The following is a 20,558-nucleotide window of genomic DNA, read 5'->3' on the forward strand; positions in this document are numbered from 1 at the left end:
TTAGAAGTATGAGTCAAACTGATGTCTACCAGTGTCCTGCCATTCACTGCGAAATACTGCACATTTTTGTGTAGAGAAAGGATATATTTCCCTGAAGACCACTATTTAGCTGAGAACATTGTCAGAAAGATCTACCCATTGTGGTTTTCTTATTAGCACTGTACTTGAGAAGTGTGTGCAAGGTGAATTACCTACCTGACTTGCAAACAATTAATAATTCAGTGTAAGCCAGAAAGTCAAATACATTTTCCCACATATTTTCTATCTGCCTACAAAATAGATGACAGTGAGAAAGGGACTGCTTTGGTGATTAAACACTTGCAGATCTCCCACTGAAGTGATCTGTCTGTTCACCTGAAATAATTTGTGGTCTTTTATGGTATGTAATGAAATAATCTTTAACTACAGGTTTCAAAGCATGTTTCAAATGTGGATTATGCCCTTCTCACAAATGCTGGAAATAAATGGAGGGGGAGATTTAAATTTTCCAGAAGGTCATACAGCAAAGCAGAACAAAAGTAGGAGTAAATTCCAGATGCCAAATCTGTTGCTCTGGAAGAAAAAAATTAAAAAAAAGTGGTTGGATTACAGCCATTTGTGGTCTTTACAGCACCTGGGCAATAAGGAAACTGAGATGAGAACAGTGGAGAAAAAATAAAAACCAAGAGATTAGCACAGATCCTCTGAAACCCAAAAGACTTAGATGAAGGACACTAACCTTAAACTGTAATTACTGTTGTCATTTAGTGTTTCCACATGCATGATCTGGAGGCTCAGGGGATATTACTGTGCTAGAGGCTATCTAAGCGTAAAATAATAACAGAATTATATGGAGGCATTTGTCCCTGGGTATAATCCAGTACTAGCCGTCCTGCCTATGCTCCTGTCCTTGCTTCCCCATGGCCCATGCCAGCTTTTCCCAGGATGGCACTTCCTGGTTCTGGGTAACAGCAGCAGCAGATGGAGAAAACGTAATTACCTCTCTAGCGTTAATAGAGATTTGAGTGAGAGGTCTTTGTGCTCGGGAAAGTGTAACCTAAATAATGCTTTTTAATCACTGTTCTATTCTTTGCTGTCTAATAAGCAACTAATTTTTTGCATAAACTATGCACAAGTTATTTGACTGAACATGCTGCAGTTTATATATTTAAAATATATAGGTGCAGATTTTCCCAGCAGGTAAAATCCAACACCCCTCACCTTTGCATTTTCAGATGGAAAGAAGCAGAAAGTCAGGGAATTGTGTGTCTTTGTGCTACTTTAGACCTACTTTAGACTATGCTGCTGACCCCAAATGTGTGTTGATCATCTGGGGAAGGTATGGTTTGTCAGAGAGATGTATCGGTGATTTCTTAGAAATTAGTGTTGCATACAGTTTTTATTATAATATTTGCTCATGGAAATTGGAGCTCTCTTGGGTCTCTGCAGGTAGGAAGCTGACATTTGGCTCCTTCCAGCTGTCCTGCCCCAACTGCCAGGAGCATCAGTAGAACACCACGACAAGGCATTTCTTCGCTCTGATCCCAAATTGCAACACTGCCTCCAGGCCAAGGTTCTGGCATCTTTGAGTGCATTATCCTCAGATGGAGATGTAAGATTAAATGATAAATAGTTTTTGTCCCCTTTGTGAGGTGATTTAAAACCTCTTTTAATATGTTTGTCTGGTTTGAAACAGCAGCTATCTATGCACCCTGACTAGAGGAACTAGTGATTTTGATGAAAGACGTGATGAATTATTTCCTTGAGATTTATCTGGGGCTTTTGTCAAGTCCTCAGTTAAATTGAGAAGAGACATATGAGGGGGAAATAAGACAGAACTTTTCTCACTTCTGCCTTTATTTTTTGTTGTGAAGGTTGACAACAGGAAGGTGATTTTTTTCTTTTCAGACATATTTTCCGTAAGGACCTCAGATATGACCAAACCATAACATCAGTTACATAGTTGTGTTAAGGTATGAGGAACTTCTGCTTTCTTCTTCTCCAAATGTTGCCTTCTTTGTGAGTTACGATGAAGGGAAGAAAAATCCCCCTGGACAGTTTTCATCACCTGTGGGCACCTGTGCAGGAAGAGGGTACCTGGCTTAAATGTGAGGGAGGAGCAGCATGTGAAGGAACAACACGTGCCTTTAGCTAGGAGGTCTCCAGATCATGTCCATGTGCCATTGCTGCTTGAAGAGCCTGGACGTAACAATTCATGATGCTTTGCATGCTGCTCCGGCTCCATAGTATGTACCTCCTCTGAGCATCCCTGCTCACCAGTGAGTTGCATACTCTGATTTGGTTAATTCTTTGGAAACAGACGTTCTCCCCTGAAGCAAAGAATAATAATTTATCCTCACAAGTTCAGCCCAGCAAATTTGAACTTGAGTTCAACTGGAGGGAGGCTTTTAACAGTTTTTCTCCTCACAGGGACGGTGTTAAACACAAGAGATGGGCGTTTCTTCAGTTTGCAGCAGTGAAAATCTGAAGTAATTTCACTGAAATGACTGGAATTAGTCTGTATTTACCCTTGGGCAAGAGGAGGTGGAACCTGGGTCTTTGCACTTCTGGAGAACTGAATCCCAACCGGGAAGCTAATACCAAATGTACACTCGCTCCACTGTGATGGTTTCACTTGGTGTTTTTCTCGGTGGTGTTCCTGAGTTTAGGTATTCTTGCCTCCTCTGTCCTCACTGTTTTTGTTCCCACTTTTTTGTTGCAGGAATAGCTGGTGTTGGGAAAGGGAATATGACTGCATTAAAAAAGTTTTTTTTCTAAGATAGAGCATTTCTCTGATCTCATTTGCCATTCAGTCCAGGGTGGCATGTGGCGACATGAAACAAGAGGGAATAGCTTATACAGGGTTGGCCCTTCCTGAAAGGTAAGTGAGCAACAACGAGGGGCCTTACCCAGCAGAGAGGATGGTAATCTTCAATCCTTTTCAGGGACATCAGGGGTTTTTTTCTATTTTTTGTTCAGGTTTCCCCATTTTGCAGAATTCTGTTGTTAACCTCAGTCTCAAAAAATGACATTTTGGGCCAAGACTTTGGCAGTTTAATCCCTTATGTAATTCTGCTGTATCTTTGGCGTGCTTCATTGTTTTTCATCTTTCTTTCATGACGGTCTTTCATAGGTACAGCTCACCTTGCTCTTAAAGGAAAGGCCCAGATCAAAGGACATGATCTCTGACATCATTGCATTGTCTTGTCATTGCATTGTCAGCAGCTTGCAAAGTCCATGATTCTGTCATTTAACACTGGATGTTTTGCACTTCTTCAGACTGCGGTAGCCAAAGACATGTGGGACTTTATATGCCAATCTAGGCATCTGTTCAAACTGCCATAAAGTAAATCATTCTGCTGTAGTAGTTAATTGCCCTAAATCTGCCTTTTGTTACTCAGTGAAGTACTGGTAGTCTCTCTTCAATGCTTATGGTAACACAGGTTAATGCTGGCTTTTTGGAAATATGAAGAGCCCCTAAATTTGCATGCAGCAAGCACTGTTAGTATTAACCAGAGATTCATCAGTTTTCGTACCAAAGAAATGTAATTTAATCAAGGAAGCTTTTCTGTTAATTTTTTATTCTATGGAAACCATAACATGAATTTGGTCTCAAAGTTTGGACTCAAAGAGTGATTTTCATAGAATTTGCATGCATCATTTTTGACTGCCTGCTCTGTGAAGCCTAAGCAAATTATTTTCTTCCATGATTGGCTCAACATTTGTCTCAATGGAAATAAACTGGGAAGAGCAAGAAGTGTATAATGAGGATAGCAGTTTACAGGAGTGTATGGAAATCTTTGGTGATAAGCAAAAGCATATTTAGCGTTTAGTCTTTCTCAGTCCTTTGGGGTACAGCCTCCTTTCAATGAGTGTGAGTAGAGATGTTCCTATTAATACTGACGCAAATTATGTATGTGCACATATACCCTAAAGTCTAATTATTTTATGCTAATACCTGAACTGAAAAGATAGTGCCTCATTCCTAGCCAAAAAAGCAGCAATATTTCAAAGAATTTGCAGCAGGATGATAATTTTATCACTTCATTTAAACCAGCCTGTGCTCTGACCTGGTGGGGACAAGGGAAAATTCTGGCATCAAAATCCCTGCTAGTGCACATGCAAATCCAATTAATAATGAGTTTTGGAGTCTTTGGGGGCCAGTTTTCATTGCTGTAGGCAGTAGATAAATAAAGGGGCCTGTGACAAATCTGAATTAGTTAGATCCCTTGAAATCAAGGCAGAACCCCTGTCTTTCTAAGATTTTTTTTAAAATAATTCTGATTGATTTTACAGATGTGCTTTGGAGACAGGCTTGGCCAGCAGCCAGCAGGATCACAGAATCACAGAATAGTAGGGGTTGGAAGGGACCTCTGTGGGTCATCTAGTCCAACCCTCCTGCCGAAGCAGGGTCACCTACAGCAGGCTGCACAGGAGCTTGTCCAGGTGGGTCTTGAATATCTCCAGAGAAGGAGACTCCACAACCTCCCTGGGCAGCCTGTTCCAGTGCTCCATCACCCTCAGAGGGAAGAAGTTCTTCCTCATGTTCAGACGGAACTTCCTATGCTTCAGTTTGTGCCCGTTGCCCCTTGTCCTGTCACTGGGTACCACTGAAAGGAGTCTGGCCACATCCTCTTGACACCCACCCTTAAGATATTTATAGGCATTTAGAAGGTCCCCTCTCAGCCTTCTCTTCTTCAGGCTAAACAAGCCCAGCTCCCTCAGCCTTTCCTCGTAGGAGAGATGCTCCAGTCCCCTCATTATCCTCATAGCTCTCCACAGGACTCTCTCCAGTAGTTCCTTGTTTTTCTTGAAGTGGGGAGCCCAGAACTGGATGTAGTACTCCAGATGAGGCCTCACCAGGGCAGAGTAGAAGGGAAGGAGAACCTCCCTTGACCTGCTGGCCACACTCTTCTTAATGCACCCCAGGATCCCATTGGCCTTCTTGGTAACCAGGGCACACTGCTGGCTCATGGTCAACTTGTCATCCACCAGGACACCCAGGTCCCTCTCCACAGAGCTGCTCTCCAGCAGGTCCACCCCAGGCCTGTACTGGTGCATGGGGTTGTTCCTCCCCAGGTGCAGGACCCTGCACTTGCCCTTGCTGAATTTCATCAGGTTCCTCTCCGCCCAACTCTCCAGCATCATGCTAGATGTGGTCCCTTTGCCAAATCCTGGTGGCTTTCTTGTAAAGCGAAGAGCTGTAGCCTTTGCCTGGGGTAACGTGGCTTCGATACACTGCTCAAGCTGGGCACTAGACAGTTCAGGGGCAGAAGGGTGGCTTTCTGCAACTTTGTGGCAGCCAGATTCTGAGATGAGGTGGGAAAAGTGCCCTGATGTGTATCTCTGCCGTGGCCATGCTCTGTACTATGGTGCCAGGCACCAGGGAGCTCTGCAGCTGCTCTCTGTTTAGGCTGCATGGCAGGAATTGAAGGAGAACTTTTGACGATTAAAAGAAAGGATTCTGATGTATAATGTGTCATGACGAGAATCAATGTCAGTCCCTTGGAAGTACTGAATTAAAAACTAGTTTGAGTACAGGGTAGAATTACAGGGCATGGACTGTTTCTTTCCTTTTTGTATACCAGTCCCGTATGTCCTGGCTTTTCCTACCTTTCCTCTTGATACAGAAATTGTTCTGTAGAAACTGTTCTGTTTTGATGCTTACTCTGTGGGAGATGGCCTGTCCCTGGCAGCTGTACGCTGCTAAACCAATGCTATACAGCAGTGATACATAAACCTCTGCTGATTTGATTAACGTGCTTTGTGATGGAGATCCATAAACCTCTGAATCTAGGAGCTGAAGAAGTGCAATCGCAACCTTTACAATGTATAGCCTGATCAATATGAATTATCACTTGCTTCCTGATGGGTTGTGAAAGGCATGCATGAAAGCAAGCTCCCTTGTCTTTTCTGTCCAGTGTATTTACGGTAATAGAATAAAGAAGTAGCTGTGCTATAAACAACCACTCTGCTGTTGGGTGCATGAGCAGATAAGTGAATGTGAGCAGCAGCATAATTGCGGTTTTCCCTCTGTCATAAGATTGGCTTCTGTTTTTTCTCTGGCTTCAAGTTATGAGATTTCCTAAGAGAAGACATTGTACAGCCTGTGTAATTCTCATCAGGCAGCACTTAAGGAAAATCAGAGGTTTGCAATTCTATATCTCATCTCCACTGAGATAACAACAGAGCTGTGAAGGCGTTAAAAATGGACAAGAAAGACTCACTAATACACTACTACTGCTTGTGTGAACCTTGATGTTTAAGTATTACAGGTTTGCAATATTAGAATAAGCTTAGACTCTTTGGCACTTGTTGCTATATCACTCCAGGCAGGCAGCTTTGTACAAATAGGGTTTGTTTTTTATTAAAGCTAAATGGGCCTTTTGCAGATCTTGTTACCAACTGGCTGGAGAGATGTTGACAGCAGTGGATGGTAATCAGTGCTAGCAGCCTTCCTGCGTGGTGCAGTGGGGAGACCTGAGTCAGAAAAGAGACTGTAGGAGATGCTGCAGGAGTAAGTGGCCATTGGTGTCTGCGCAGACGTGCTCCCTTTCACATTAACTGAAAAAGATGCCTCGTCAGGAAGCTCCCTAATTCAAATGACATAATTTGCTCACAGACCAGAAGAAATAGGGAGAGGAAAAATTGTTTTGAACAATTGAGTGTGGAATAGGTTACAAAAGGATTATATTCTGTAGGGCACTCCTAGGGTTGCAGCCAGGAAAAAGAGATCAAAAGGCACTTGTGTCCTTTCTGAACTCAGGGAAAGCCTGAATTCCGCATAATGGAGCCAACCTATTCTTCATTGTCACCCCATGAGTCCAGGTTTTGAGGACCCACAGCTAGTTTTAAGTAACTGTTTTAATTTGGACTTTTTAAAATGAATTTAAATCGTAATTGATGTTCAGCTTGGTTCACTGTATGTAGGACAATGGCACTGGCGTTACTCTGCCTTCCTTCCCTCCTAGTGCCATGATACTATTTTTATTCTAGGAAGTTGCTCTTCAGCTGAGATTCTGGCAAAACTTCTGTATGAAAATTTTTCACTGGTACTGGAGGAAGCTGAAGTAAACTTTTAAAGTAAGCCCCATTGAGTGAGAGAGAAACCTTGAACAGCTTGCACCACTGTTACTGTGACTGAATGCTGTCATTGGGCCTGAGGGGCAGCTATATCAAAATACTTGGTTTTTGGACTTAGAAGGTGTTTAGAAAAGGAGTACACATGGAAAGAAAAATAAATCACATAAAGGATGGGGCAACAGGCAGTTCTTTAATGAGTGTGACATTATGGCTTATTTACTGTTAGCGTGGGAAGGGGATAATCTGTGCCAGTAATCCCATGAGAGAAAATGTGAATTGTGTTTTTCCAAGCAGATGTTTCAAGGCAAATGATGAGCTATTAGATGAAATCTGAGTGGGAAGGAGGCTATGAAGAATGAAGTGAAAGTATGACAAGTTACAGCATGGGTCAGAAGCCAGCTTTTAAGTGCAGAATCACTTTGGACACTAGGGGATTTATTTTCAGTGCATGCTGCAGAGTTACTTTAAGATCTCATCGTCTGCTGACTCACCTTCCCTAAATGATGATGCATACCTACACAGGGCAATTGCAAGGCTCTTCCAGTCTGTATATATGCAGTACACTTAAATGTAATGTCTGTAAAGCAAATTGGCATATTCAAGAATATGCATGAAGTTAGAGTTAAAGCTGCTATAGATGATGCTTTATGACTGGAAATGTGTTTGGGCATTAGCACAGATATTCACACATTCATAAGAAGTCTCTTCTATGTCAGTGTGGGTCAAGAGTACGCTTCAACAAAGAGAATAATTTTACCTGTCAGTTGAATCTTCCTGTACAAACCAAACTGAACAGATTTTTCTCCAAGTGATATTTTCTTGCAAACCCCACTTATCTGGAGACATGCTGCATGAAATAAATTAACTTAAAATCAACAGAGTTTAGAGGAATCTTTAGCCTATGAGCACTCTCATTCTCTTGGGATGTATCAGATATTCATCGCTTGTGCAGAAGCAGCAGCCATACTAATGGAATCTTTAAAAAGGAGGTTATATAAAGGTGGACTCTGTAGTACCTTTCTCTTGTAGCACCAGTGAGCTATTGTGGAGCAGAAGGAAAGTCTTTTGCTGGAAGACTGCTCAGGAATATAAGAAATGATCCAAAGTTATAAATGAACAAATGATGACAAAGAGGGAATTATTAAATTAAAAGATTCGGCATCATGTGAACACCTGTTTTCTTTGTGCTGCACAGACATATCCAAAAGCTAGTCTCAGTGCCGAAAGATTTGCAGTCTTAAAGATGAACTGGGCCTGATACCCATTTAAACTAAAAACCTTTTATACCACAGAGAGGCTGCAAATATAAATTAGACCTACTTTGGGTATCGCCTTAAAGATTGATGATGGCCTTAGTAATAAATGAAGATCAGTCCATGAAAAATCTTTTACTGTTGAGGAAGAAGAAAAAGGTGGGTGGTTTTTTTCAAGCACATTGTTTTAAGAAAGATAAATCTGCATTACTTGGCAAAGGGATGTAAGAGAAGGGAAAACTGTGACTTGGCAGCAATGAATTTTGCAGCTAAGAAGGGAGGATCTGCAGTCAATAGTGCCCTACATGCATGGGGCCCAATTTTGTTTTCTGTCACCAGGCATGCTGTTGTATATGCCTGTACTGTGAGGTGGTTATGCTGATTGATTTGGAGAGGTTGATCATTTCTGTGGCCCAATATAACTGGTGAGATAATGAAGAGCAAAATTTACCCACAAGCTACTCAGATCCCCTGGAGAGAATAATGTATGCTGTTGTACCCCATCTCTGGGAATTTGTTTCTTATAGAGATCTTTGATTTTGTAGCTGAAGTGTCTGTCCTGCTGTCTTGCAATGAGACATTATTTGAAATATAAATTACTTTGACTTTTCTGTCATTATATACCATAAAGTGTAATGTCAGCTTCTCTGTGTAGAGTAAGAAGCAGTTTTTCATTCCTTTGGAAACTTCTTAAGATTTCAGAAATGCTCCTGCTTACTTGTTGGCTTGTCTAAGCAGTGAAAAAATGGAAATAAGAACGGAGTTCCTAGAATAGCCAGCACCTGTGACAGTGCAGATCCTGATATGGCCCTCTTTCCAATCTGAGGAGAGAGCAGAGGTGTGAAGCAGTTTGCTTTTTCTTGAGGCAGTGCACCACATATCAAGATATGTTTTTCTGTCTCAGTCTTTCCCTTTAATACATTCTATCCTGCAGCAAAAAAGCTTTGTCAAATAGGGCATGATCCTATGAAAATTTCTGTTTTGCCAAATTGGCATTTTCCATTGCAGGCCATCCATAGTCAGCATTCATTTTACATTGCAGCCTAAACAACTCAATTGTATTTCAAAATAGAAGCTAGAGGAGCACTATTGATTGCTTAGCTGAGCAGGTTGAATATGATCTGCAGCCTCCTCTTACACATTGATTCCTTGTCTCTTTACTCATTGCTTTCTGAATGTCACTGAACAGTAAGAGGCCTGCTAAATGGACAAAAATATTGATTTCTTTTCCCCTTTTTTATTTTTGAAAGTTCCTTGTTTACCAAGCACTGAACTAATATCAGGAAAACAAAAGGTCACAAAATAAGGCAGAAGCAAGTCAGTTCTTACATATTAAAAAAAAAAATTAACTTGGTTGAAACACGAGTTCTTTAAATTGTCTTTCCATCAAGAAAGGTTGATCGCCTGAGAGGAATCTTTGAATTCAGGCTGTTCAACTTCATATTTTACTGTTGTCTGATTGGTGCTGAACTTCTGACTGTACCTCTGATGTTATGATTTTCAGTGATTTTTGCAGAGAAGTTAGTGAGCTGCCCCAACTATGCCGGGTTTTGCTGTGCAACACAGAGTTCAATAGTGGCAATTTGACAATTTATTTTGTCCCCGGTTTATTCTACTGTGAGTGTGGCATTTTTGCAATATCATATCCAGAGAAAGGGGAAAGACGTTTGAAGAGCACAAGCTGGAGTCAAGGAAAACTAAGAAGACGTCCCAGGAGGGATATCTGGGGACAGCGTAAGTGTCCAGAAGCTTTAGTATCTGCTGATGGTCTATATAAACTTGTTTGTGGAGACAAATAGGGCTGGTTAGAGAAAGGGGAAAACTAGCACTGGGCCAGAACAAGTGGGTCCTTGATATACAGTGACATTGTTTCAAATAGTAACAAAAGAGAAACATCAAGGTAGAAGAAGGAAGGCTGAGAACACTGAGAAATGGACATATTTTACAGTGGACATGACTTTCCCTAGAAATCAAAGCAATTCTCATGTCCATGCTTGTCATTATGAAAATAGGCATTTTAAAAGGGATAAAACAAGAGCGATACAAGTATTTTAATGGAGAGAGATGCATTTTTACTTTCATGAAGTCTTTCAAATTGAAAACAATTTTCTTCACGTGTCTTTTGCTTAGAAATGTCAGGGAAGGTTGTATCAATAAACTTTATGTTCCAAAGGCCTTGCACTTCAACAGCTGCTACGTCTTTGCTGTAGCAGCTCCAACTGTATCCACCAAGGAGTGGCAAGATAACTTGGGGAAAGAGTCCCTGTACAGAAGACTCCCCAGGGATTAATGGATACAGGTAGAAGAGGCACTTGGAGGCTCTTTTATGAATAATCTGCCAGACACCTGCGTCTGACAACATAGATTCGTTGCTATGTATGGAGAGAAGCAGTTGTTATTTGATTAATAAATATTGGATGGTCAGTGACACTCGCAAACCCCCTGACATCCCTGCTCATTCTTTCCGGGCCTTGAAAGAAACTCAGAAAGTTTGAAATGAAGCAGATGCATCCAGCTACATCAAGAGAAAAGGCATCAATTTTCTTCATTGCTATGGCAGGATGGATTCTAGCAGCCTCACTATCCCATGTTATTGGCTCAGTAGCAGAAATGAGCTGTCCCCATTGCCATTTAAAAGTAATTCAGTTTGTTCAGTTCATCTGACCTTGGTTACAGTTCAAGTAGGTCTGTACTTTCTTTTCGCTAGTGAGGAGAGTCAGCATTATTCCTCTTATTTTGTAGTGGAAAGTCACATGAAACTTGGTTGCTTTGGGCCTTTAACAAATACATAGAAGAATGTGAGATGGGTGTTCCTCTCTGACATCTTCAAAGCCTCTTACCAGCAAGCAGCTGTTGGGACAATACAGGTGATGAACGTGTACTCTGTGAATGGGAACAGTATATCTCTAACAGGCATATCTGTTTTTATGTTATGTGGATAGCGTGGAAAGTAAAATTAAATGTCTTTCTGTTTACTTAGAAATCAGAGGTGAAAAAGACACGCTTATTAACTCTGTATGGGCTTTGGGAGCAGAGAGATTGTAATTTGTGGATAAGACCCCAAAATGCTGCTGTAGGTGCTTGATATTCAATTCTTACTAGTTTTTAAAGAGAGTTAGGTGTGTGTATAACTCTGGCTCACTTGAACTTTTCTGCCTCCATCTTTTGTTGCCATCATGTTTCTTTGGATATCGGAAATTAATGATAGCAACAGTTGCCACAGCTTTGGGCTAGCTGAAGGTGGTTTATCTGACAATGCCTTTGTGCGTCTGGACACACTGTTCCAAACCACCTTCACAGGAGACTGATCTTCAGTACAATTCATAGGGCCTAAGTCCAATCATCAGCCTGACTGCTTCAAAAATACAGGCTATCAGTTTCCAAATTCTTACTTCACCTTCAGGAGCAGACCTGTGTTGACCCTGAGGCTTTAGAGGATAAAGAATTACTACATCTTTTGGTTAATTATCTCACTGCTGTTTTTTTTAAAAAAAACAAAACATGTGTACTAGATGGCATCAATGCAACTGCCTTTTTTCTCTGGAATTTGGCCAGAATTCTCCTGTTCCAAAGTTCTTGATTCGTGAGGTTGAGGCTTGCGTGTACTGTTCCACTTTTGTGCACCCACTGGCGTAATTTAATAAATCTGTCATTTACACTCAATATAACAGTCATTTAGCTGCAGGAGCTCACCAGTACAATTAACCCTGTTCCGTCAAAATAAGGAGCTGATTATCTTGGCATTCACAGGAGCATAGAGCAGTTCGAGTGCTGTGGTTTCTGGCCCTCTTGGAGAAGTATTGCAGTCAATTGATTATTTTGTTAATTTGTTCTGCATCTGTATCCTGCTTGTTTATTATTATTCAAGTGACTTTATGTGCCATGCAGAAGTACAAGTATGTTAAAAATCAGCACTTGAAACTTTTTTCCTTGTAAAGATTGTATCATCCATGGACTACCTTCTTTGATACATGGCCTTCATTCTGATTACAATACAGCTAGTAACTTTTCCATGGTTTAGTCACATGCTAATAAAGTAGATGCTCAGATTTTGCTCTCTACTTAATCCTGTATCCTAACGAAGAAGTAATAAATGAATTAAGACTCAAATAAACAAAAGGCTATTATTGCTGATGAATAAGCCTAATTCTGAGACAGTAAAATTCATGCTATTTTAGTAGGAAAATCTTGTTCATTCACTAGCTTCTAGTAAGTATCATCCTTCACAGACTCAAATCATTTAGATGCTATTATCAGAAGCCTGAGTCTTAATGAATGCTGTTTTTCCTGCTTCAGTTAGAGAAACAAGCATGTAAAAAATGTCATGAGGTTGCATTGTGCATTGGATTGAGGGATGGATTCCAGGTCTGAACATCAGAATATTTTCCAATTATCTTCTATCATTGTACGTGCACAGATATTCTCTCTTGTATGTGTTTTTGAAACATATTACCTGCGACATGATGCTTAATACATTTATGCTACTGATGTTACAGGGAGGTCTGCTCTGCTTTAAGAAGAGAACCATACGATAGAAGCAGAATCAGATGCAGTCCCTTACCTGACCTAGACTAGATATGAAAGCACAAGTTTCCAGCTCTGAAAAACCACAGTTTTTCCAATGCAGATGTCCAGTTGGCAAGAAGACTAGGATTCTCCTGAGTCAGCTATCTGCAGCCCTAAATGGGCAGTTCTTCACTCAGATAATTGGATTTGCACCATCCTTTTCCAATGATAATTTTGTTCTCTTTGGGATTTTTTTCTGGAATATATGCATGTTATCTGATCTTGGGATCATTGCTTTCTAGACACGTTTTCATCAGGAGAAAGGCAAGTTCTTACTTCGTGCAGGGTTACACAAGACAACCGAATGAGGCAATGTGTAGATTATGTAAGTAAGAAGCTACCAAGGCCTTACCCAAACCTTTCGACTCATTTCGTGACAGAAGTGCCAAAAGTTTTCTGGATGCGATTGTATGAGTTACCATCATTACTGAACATGAGGAAAAACCCCTTGCTTCTGTGGTAAAAAAGACGCCTCAGAATTTCTGAGACTTTTACCTCTGTGGATGGTAACACCCTGTATGCCTTTTCTCCATGTGAAATATTCAGAAAACAGCCTACAGAGTGGTTTTAGTTCAGAGAATATTATACCTCCTTGAGGGGTATATTTCCTTGTCTCATGAAATTATTATATAATGTAATATAATAGAAAAAATAAATATATTTTATTGTGGAGATGAAACAGATCAGACAAATGAGATGACCCTGAAGAGGGAAACCAGCCTGTGCTATTTCTGCAGATTGCTCCCCCACTTCCTCTGGGTTGTCTTAAAGAAAATCTAGGGCTCTTCAGCATTGCTTTTTAATTAGTAGAATTCCTTTTGTACTAAATCCTAATTCACTGCCTTAATGCAGCAGGTCCTGCAGAGCCAGGAAGCTTGCGTGGGAGCGCAAACGCATGAAATCTTTTTCTCTGGCATTCGTCTAAGTGAGGGCTGGCTTCTATTCATAGTTATTTCCTATGGTGACAGCTTGGGGTTTGCAGTCGCAACCGGAGAGGCAGGGGTGGTAACGGAGGGAGGCATAATGACAGGTGATTGTTGTGTTGCTCCATGGCATCACTGAGCCTTATCTTGGAGGTATCAAACAGTGTGCTTATGCCTTTCTTTAGTCTGTACAGATACCTGGCACCACTATGTACGCCTAGTATGGGTCCTACTTAATCACTATCCTCTTTGCAGCTTATTTTTTATTAGGTTTTTTCCTTTCTTTTCAATCTGTTCTGCTTTTAATGAACCTGCATAAGTAGTGGAAACACAGGTATAAATGAAAGTACCTACCAATTCTAAATTTTATCATTTTGTACCTTTAGTTAAGTAGTTAACAATTCATACATTTTTAGAAACATTGGATACTGCCTTTTCAGGGCATGCTGCTCCATCCTGCTCCTTATGAATTGGTATTAGGTTTTCAGTGTTATAATGAAGCAATATAGCTGTGAGGAAAATAGCTTTTAGCCCCCATCAGTTTGATCTTGGTTTCATCTCAGCCTTAAGCACCTCACTGTGCACTGTCTTTTGAGGCTACTGCTTTTATTAATGGAGACAGAAGGACACCTCCAAGAATGACTCAGCTGACCTAAGATCTGGTTTAGCCTTTGGATTAATTTCTCCGCTGTTGATTTTTGCTGAAACTAGATGACACAGCGCTGTAACTCCTGTATACGTCGTCTTAATCAGAAATGTCAAACCCACACATGTAGAAGTGGTTCTCTGAGTTTACTAGATTTATTTAATAGCCATGCATTTTTTTTCCAAGAAGATGCCTAAGGAAATGTTAGGGGGTTTGCTACCTTCTTGCTGCACCTCAGGGTGTACTCAGTTCATGGTTTTAAGCATTCCTCTTTGATCAAGACGGCTGGATTTAATTTTTTTTAATTAAATGCTGTCACTCATGCTATCTTGGTTCCAGGTGTTAGGCTAAAGAGTACAAAAGAGTATGTCAAACTTGACAGCACTTCTGCAAGGTCTAGGAATATGTTAGCACATATTATAACAACAATTACAACCATTCAGTGATCTCCTTTAGGGGTGCTCTCTTACATGTGTACAAATAAGATGATTATGGTCTGACATTTGTAGTTCCCGTCTCCAAGATACTTGTGTGTCTAACTTTTCTTGTTTTCTACAGTGCTTAGTTAAATGTTTTTGTGGATTTGCTGTTCATAAAGGAAAGGGTCTCAAAAAAACTATGGCTACTTGTGTTTTATAACCAGTATTTTCATATCTCACACTTCAGCCAGTCTGCTCAGTTTAGTGGCTTTTTTGCTGTTTGGTTTTCTTGCCAATGTATTTATTTATCATGCATTGCAAGGATGATCCCTGAAAGTAGATTGCTCTACAAGACGTGTTTTTGAGAACCTCAGGAGTATGATGAAAGCACACAACTGCAGATATTTTTCTCCCAGCAAATCTCTTTGGCAGGAGAGGCTATCTAAATACTCTGAAAATGCCCTGGAGAAAAATCTGAAAATGTAAAAACGTGGTTGAGACCTGCATCCTCATTTTGTCAAATGTTTGCAGCTTTGAACAGTGACATATTGCGAATTAGTTCATTTTAACTTCTAATAACAATGTTTTGATATTGGTAGCTATAAACAAGTATGGCAAGAAGATCCACGACACTAATAATACCTGAATAGAGGTTCTTTCTTATGCAGATTCTCAGGTATCTAAAACATGTTCCAGCTGTAGCTTTGTTACATATAGGACACTTCTGGGTGTCTCTTCCCCACATAGCCATTGTAGTAGTCCTTGAGTTCTCTGTCTTCACAAATTTTGACTGAAATCAGCCACAGGTTTAGAAGTTGTGAATGAATTACACAGATGCAAATAATGTGATTTCATAATCTTCATCTGTCATGAAAACAAAGCTAAAAAATCTTTGTATCTGTCTTTAAGAATGTTGAGTTAAGATGTAAAAATTAACCCTGCCAGGTAAAGAAAGTTGTGCAACAGGAAGGCTTCAGCAGAAGGAAGCGAGGATATAGAGACATCAATGACATCGATATCAACATGAATGATCCTTTATTTACAAAGCAATGGTACCTGGTAAGTTTTGAAAGAAAAATAACAGTAAGAGTAATGAAATAATTGGCGTTCAATCCATTCTGTGCTGTTGCTATGTTTCGCAAGAGTTCTTTCCAAATATGTCACAAGAACTTGGGAATGGATCCAAGGCTCTGTCCTGTTGTTTTTAACTGTACCTCTTTTATATGCTGGGAAGACCCAGCACATTTCAAGAGCTAAATTTCATTTCAGTCAATGGAAAGATCCTTAGAAGCCTTGAAAGAGAACTGTATTGGTATCCTGTGGGCATTCCTGGTGTGCTGATGTGACCCCTAAAACTGCATATGAATCATGTCTTTGAGCTGTTGCCAGGTAAAATATTGTTACAGAATTGCAACAAAAAGTTCTAGTACATTGGCTAGAAAAAGCTGAGGATTTTCTTTTCTTATGGAAATTTGAATATTAATTGATTTTCTTCTGTCAAAAGCAGAACAGCTGAAAACTGATGAATTTTAGCTTAAGCTAATGTCAAAAGAAAATAATATTGTTTCATTTTTAATGTGTCATATTTTATAGGAAGAAGTCTTTAGTCATAAAAGAAAATTTTAATTCTTACATGAAAGTAGCCAAAATTATATTTTTCCATTTTAAAAGTTGATAAAGTAATTTTGGTCAGTTTTAGTGTTGCAATCTATTCATGATGAAATAGTAAATGCAGTACTGCCTGCTTCCCTCAAGAAGGGTGTGGTTTTTTTAAGAATAGTGTTTCTTATTCTCTTTTCTTTAAATCTATTACGGAAGTTTCATGAATACATCCAATGTGGCTGTTTTTTTTCCAAGATGGGAGTTCTCAGATGAATGAGGGCACATTAGCATGGATGAGACTTCATCCTTGATGGCGTGATAAACTAAAGTGTGGATTAATTCGCTTCTTTACGGTACTTCAATGCTGCAGTGATAAAAATCACAATTTTTTAATGAAGCTATACATTTTTAGTTTTTAGACTATAAAATACACTAAAATGTGTTTTGCAATGAGATGTGTCTGGCACAAAATTGAAAATTTTTGCATCTGGAACACTAAAAGCCATACCGTTTTTCCCACAGAACCTGAGAAATTTGCGAATGAGGTTGGTGAGCATGAGTAATGCCTGAAGATACAAGGGGTTGCCCTTGTGCAAAATCATAGAATCACACCCACACAAGGTTGGAAAGGACCCTTGAAGATCATCTACTGAACCTTCCTGCTTAAAGCAGAGCTCACTTGGTTGTAAAAGAAATAGTTTCTGGTACTAAACCCAGTGGATGTGAATTTCAGTAGATCTCTGCTGTCAAGAAAAAAGAATTTCCTGCTTATAAAAAGTCCTCTGTAAAAGCCATTGGTCTAATTTTTGTCTGGCTTGACCCACTGCCCTGCACGGTTACGTAGAAAAGTGCTTTTTATGATCCAAAAGGTTCAGGGTTTAATCAAATCTTGTAAACCACAAACAAGTGAATTTGCCCAGGTTTGGGGTTTGTTTTGGGTTTTTTTGGGGGGGGGGGGTTGTTTGTTTGTTTGTGGTTTTGGTTGGGTTTTTTTTGTTTGTTTGGGGTTTTTTTTAATTTTTACCACTGCATTATTGCAGTAGTTATGATTCGGTACAGATATATACTCCAAAGTAAATGGGATAAATTTTCCATACAAAAGATACACATGAAGATACAAAGCAAAATTCAGTGGCTGTGGAAATCTGTCTGTCAATTAAAAAAAGCTACTCTTCTTTTTCACTGATTAGATTAACACTGGTCAAGCAGATGGGACTCCTGGACTTGACCTTAATGTAGCTGAAGCATGGGAGCTGGGATACACAGGGAAGGGAGTTACAATAGGAATTATGGATGATGGTAAGTGAAGACTGCATGCTTTTTAGTCATTATAAGTATGTTTTTCCATGTAACCCAAGTAAAAAAAAGATTAAAAAGTAATAATGGATTGCTTATAGTGCTGAGACTACCGACCTCCATAAAGACTTTGAGATCTTCAGGGAAATGTTATGTTAAGTTATCTTTATGTTATAAAGACTTCACAGGGGACACTGAAGCATGAATATCCAAGCATTAAGAGTAGTTTGCAATTATCGCTTAGATATCTTCCAGGGCACACTATAATAGCCATTAAACCAAAGGAAAGACTCCCTTTGACTTCTGTAGGCACTGACTAGGGGGCATAATTGCTGTGAAAAAAGTATTAAAGAAAATGTTTTTGGGTTACATTATTCTCAAAGTCATACTTGACAGCTGAAATAATTAAACACTTTAATGCTGAATGTCAATAAAGACCTGCATATTAAATACATTACTAATTTGAGGGTAAGTTCAAGGAAGATGAAGATAAAAAGTACAGCTGAAGTCACAGCTGTTCTATCCATGGATTCCTTGCTGAAGTACAGGGGTGATGTGCAGCCTCCCAACACTTATTTGGGCTAAATTTTGAATGTTTTCCTTTTATGGTGATTGAATAATATTAAACATAAATAAAATGCCTGGATCCATGTATATTTTGTAGGGTCAGCTGAGATCTGTCCTCATTTATTTCTCTTCCTCATCTGCTTACTTCAAAGACAAGGTTTTTGTGGAAGTAAGAAAGTAGACTCAGACATCTGTATATTGATGACATGAGAAATCACACTTTTACTGATCCCACAGAGGCAGGACTTAGCTGTCAGAATAGCTAGACATGACTGTGAATGGCATGACAAACTATCTGAGCCTCGGGTCAAATAAAGATGTTGGCCCATCAGATACAGCTTTTAGAGAAGGGGGTAATTTGCCTTATATTCACTTCCAGTAACTCTGGAAGAGAGCATTTGAATAACATGATTCTTCACTGAGACTTTTGTTGTTCATCTACCGTTACATCAGTAAGGGTCTCCACAGGTGCAAGTGTCTCTTCATGCAAATCTAGTGCTAAGGACCCTACACAATGGGAGGTAATCATTTCATCAGAGTAACTGCGAAAATACGACATTGTTCTTGCAGACAAAATTAAGCATCTAATAGCGTGGTGATTGGATACAGAGGGCAGACTAATGATTAAAAAGTAACATGAAATTGGTGGCCATTTCTTTGTAGGTTTTAACTGGATATGTAATAGGTCAGCTTATCCCCTCTGAGTGTAGATATGCTGTTTCTGTTCCACCATCCACTGGGATTTATATATTTGCCATGTGTGGGAAGACTTCATGCATTAGAATGAGTATATTCAGCACCACTGCCTTGTTACAATCTTTAGCATAGTACCAAGGTACAGAGCCTATGTTCAGATATTTGCTAAAACGGTCTAATCCAGCTTTAAAAGCACTTTCATACACATAATCCAAAGTGTTTGACTTAGTGATCTCCCCAAGTCTAGTTTAGGTAATTTTCTGTCTACTTACCATACATTTTTCAGTGGTTAAAAGTACTCCTTTTTATATGCTGTACTGATCCACTGCTTACTGAACTTGTTGGTTTGGGGATGCTTTGAGATGATAGAACTTGTCTAAAGATAAACTGTGATTTAAACTAATCTTAATAAGTAAATATGATCTAGTCTACAAAACAGGTTAATAGATTTTGTTGCTGAGCTCATCTTTTCAATTGGCACCTGGTTTTTGACATAAGTGATTGAAAACTCCTGGCTGGGACTGCATCAGACAGGGTACACCAGTTTAAAAGTCTACATTTAAAAACTGAAATCTCATTTCAATCGGTTGCATTATTCACCATAATAATTTTCCTGTGGTTGCAAAGGAATCTTGTTTTGTTCTGTGATCACTGGAAAATTCTTTTTTGAAACTCTTAACCTTTTGTTTCTGTTCTGTAATTATCTTATTGCAGGAATTGATTATCTGCATCCCGATCTTGCATCAAATTATGTAAGTACATGCTGACCTTTTTTGTAAAATGGGGATTTTCTTATTGTAGTCCCTCTGCTACAGAATTTTAAATAATGAGTGGAACAACAGTGCAGATGAACTGCTGATCTTACAGATAATACATTTCACATTGAAAGAAGCAAACTAAAAATGGGAGTGCCTGTGCAAGGAATGGAAAGGCAACAAGGCTTTTTGTGGAGGAATGATAGTGCCTTACATTAAATAAGCTGCAGCTTGCAATATTGGATTTAGGATAGAAGTGAGTAACCTGGGAACTGGCTTTAAATCCTGCTATTAAGATGCAGAATGCACCTGTCACTTGGAGGTCCATGGAGCTGTGGGCTCTGGCATGGCATGTATTAGCCTCTGAAACCTCCAGGAAGAGCTTAGTTCCTTTATAACAGGAGGTTTGATCCAGTGCTTTAAAGCATGTACAGGGCAGACTGTGTATTCTCAGCAAATGCCGTGTCAGTTGATTGTTCCTAAAACTCACGTCAGGCTTCAGACCTTCAGACTAGCGGATTTTTATTTTTCTTAATTCTTCCAGGCTCTCCCCACCACCCTGTTGACACTAGCACTCCTATCTCCAGGCATCTACAAGGGCTCCCAGCACCCATGGACTGTAGGTTGCCTTTGTGGTACACTACTCTCACGCTGTGCTTGTGGCAGTCTGTTGGGCAATGGACATCAAGAAGCTGTGACTCCTTATCAGGGAGGGTTGCAGTGCCTCTGCTTTAAGTCTTGCACTTCTCCGGCAGTCAGTGGCTTCCTGAGGG

At 39.8% G+C, this 20,558-nt stretch overlaps 1 protein-coding gene across 2 annotated transcripts in view; it reads left to right on the plus strand.

Annotated features, from left to right (window-relative positions):
• The window catches only part of PCSK2 (proprotein convertase subtilisin/kexin type 2), a 115,508-nt gene that overhangs the window by 31,436 nt on the left and 63,514 nt on the right, over positions 1-20,558 (plus strand). For both annotated transcript variants that reach the window (XM_075413519.1, XM_075413518.1), the window contains 3 exons: positions 15,815-15,928; positions 17,662-17,770; positions 19,745-19,782. In XM_075413519.1, coding sequence (XP_075269634.1) covers positions 15,815-15,928; positions 17,662-17,770; positions 19,745-19,782 — 261 coding nt within the window. The remainder of the gene's footprint in view (positions 1-15,814; positions 15,929-17,661; positions 17,771-19,744; positions 19,783-20,558) is intronic.

The sequence above is a fragment of the Opisthocomus hoazin genome, chromosome 2, assembly GCF_030867145.1.
Source record: "Opisthocomus hoazin isolate bOpiHoa1 chromosome 2, bOpiHoa1.hap1, whole genome shotgun sequence".
Lineage (NCBI taxonomy): Eukaryota > Metazoa > Chordata > Aves > Opisthocomiformes > Opisthocomidae > Opisthocomus > Opisthocomus hoazin.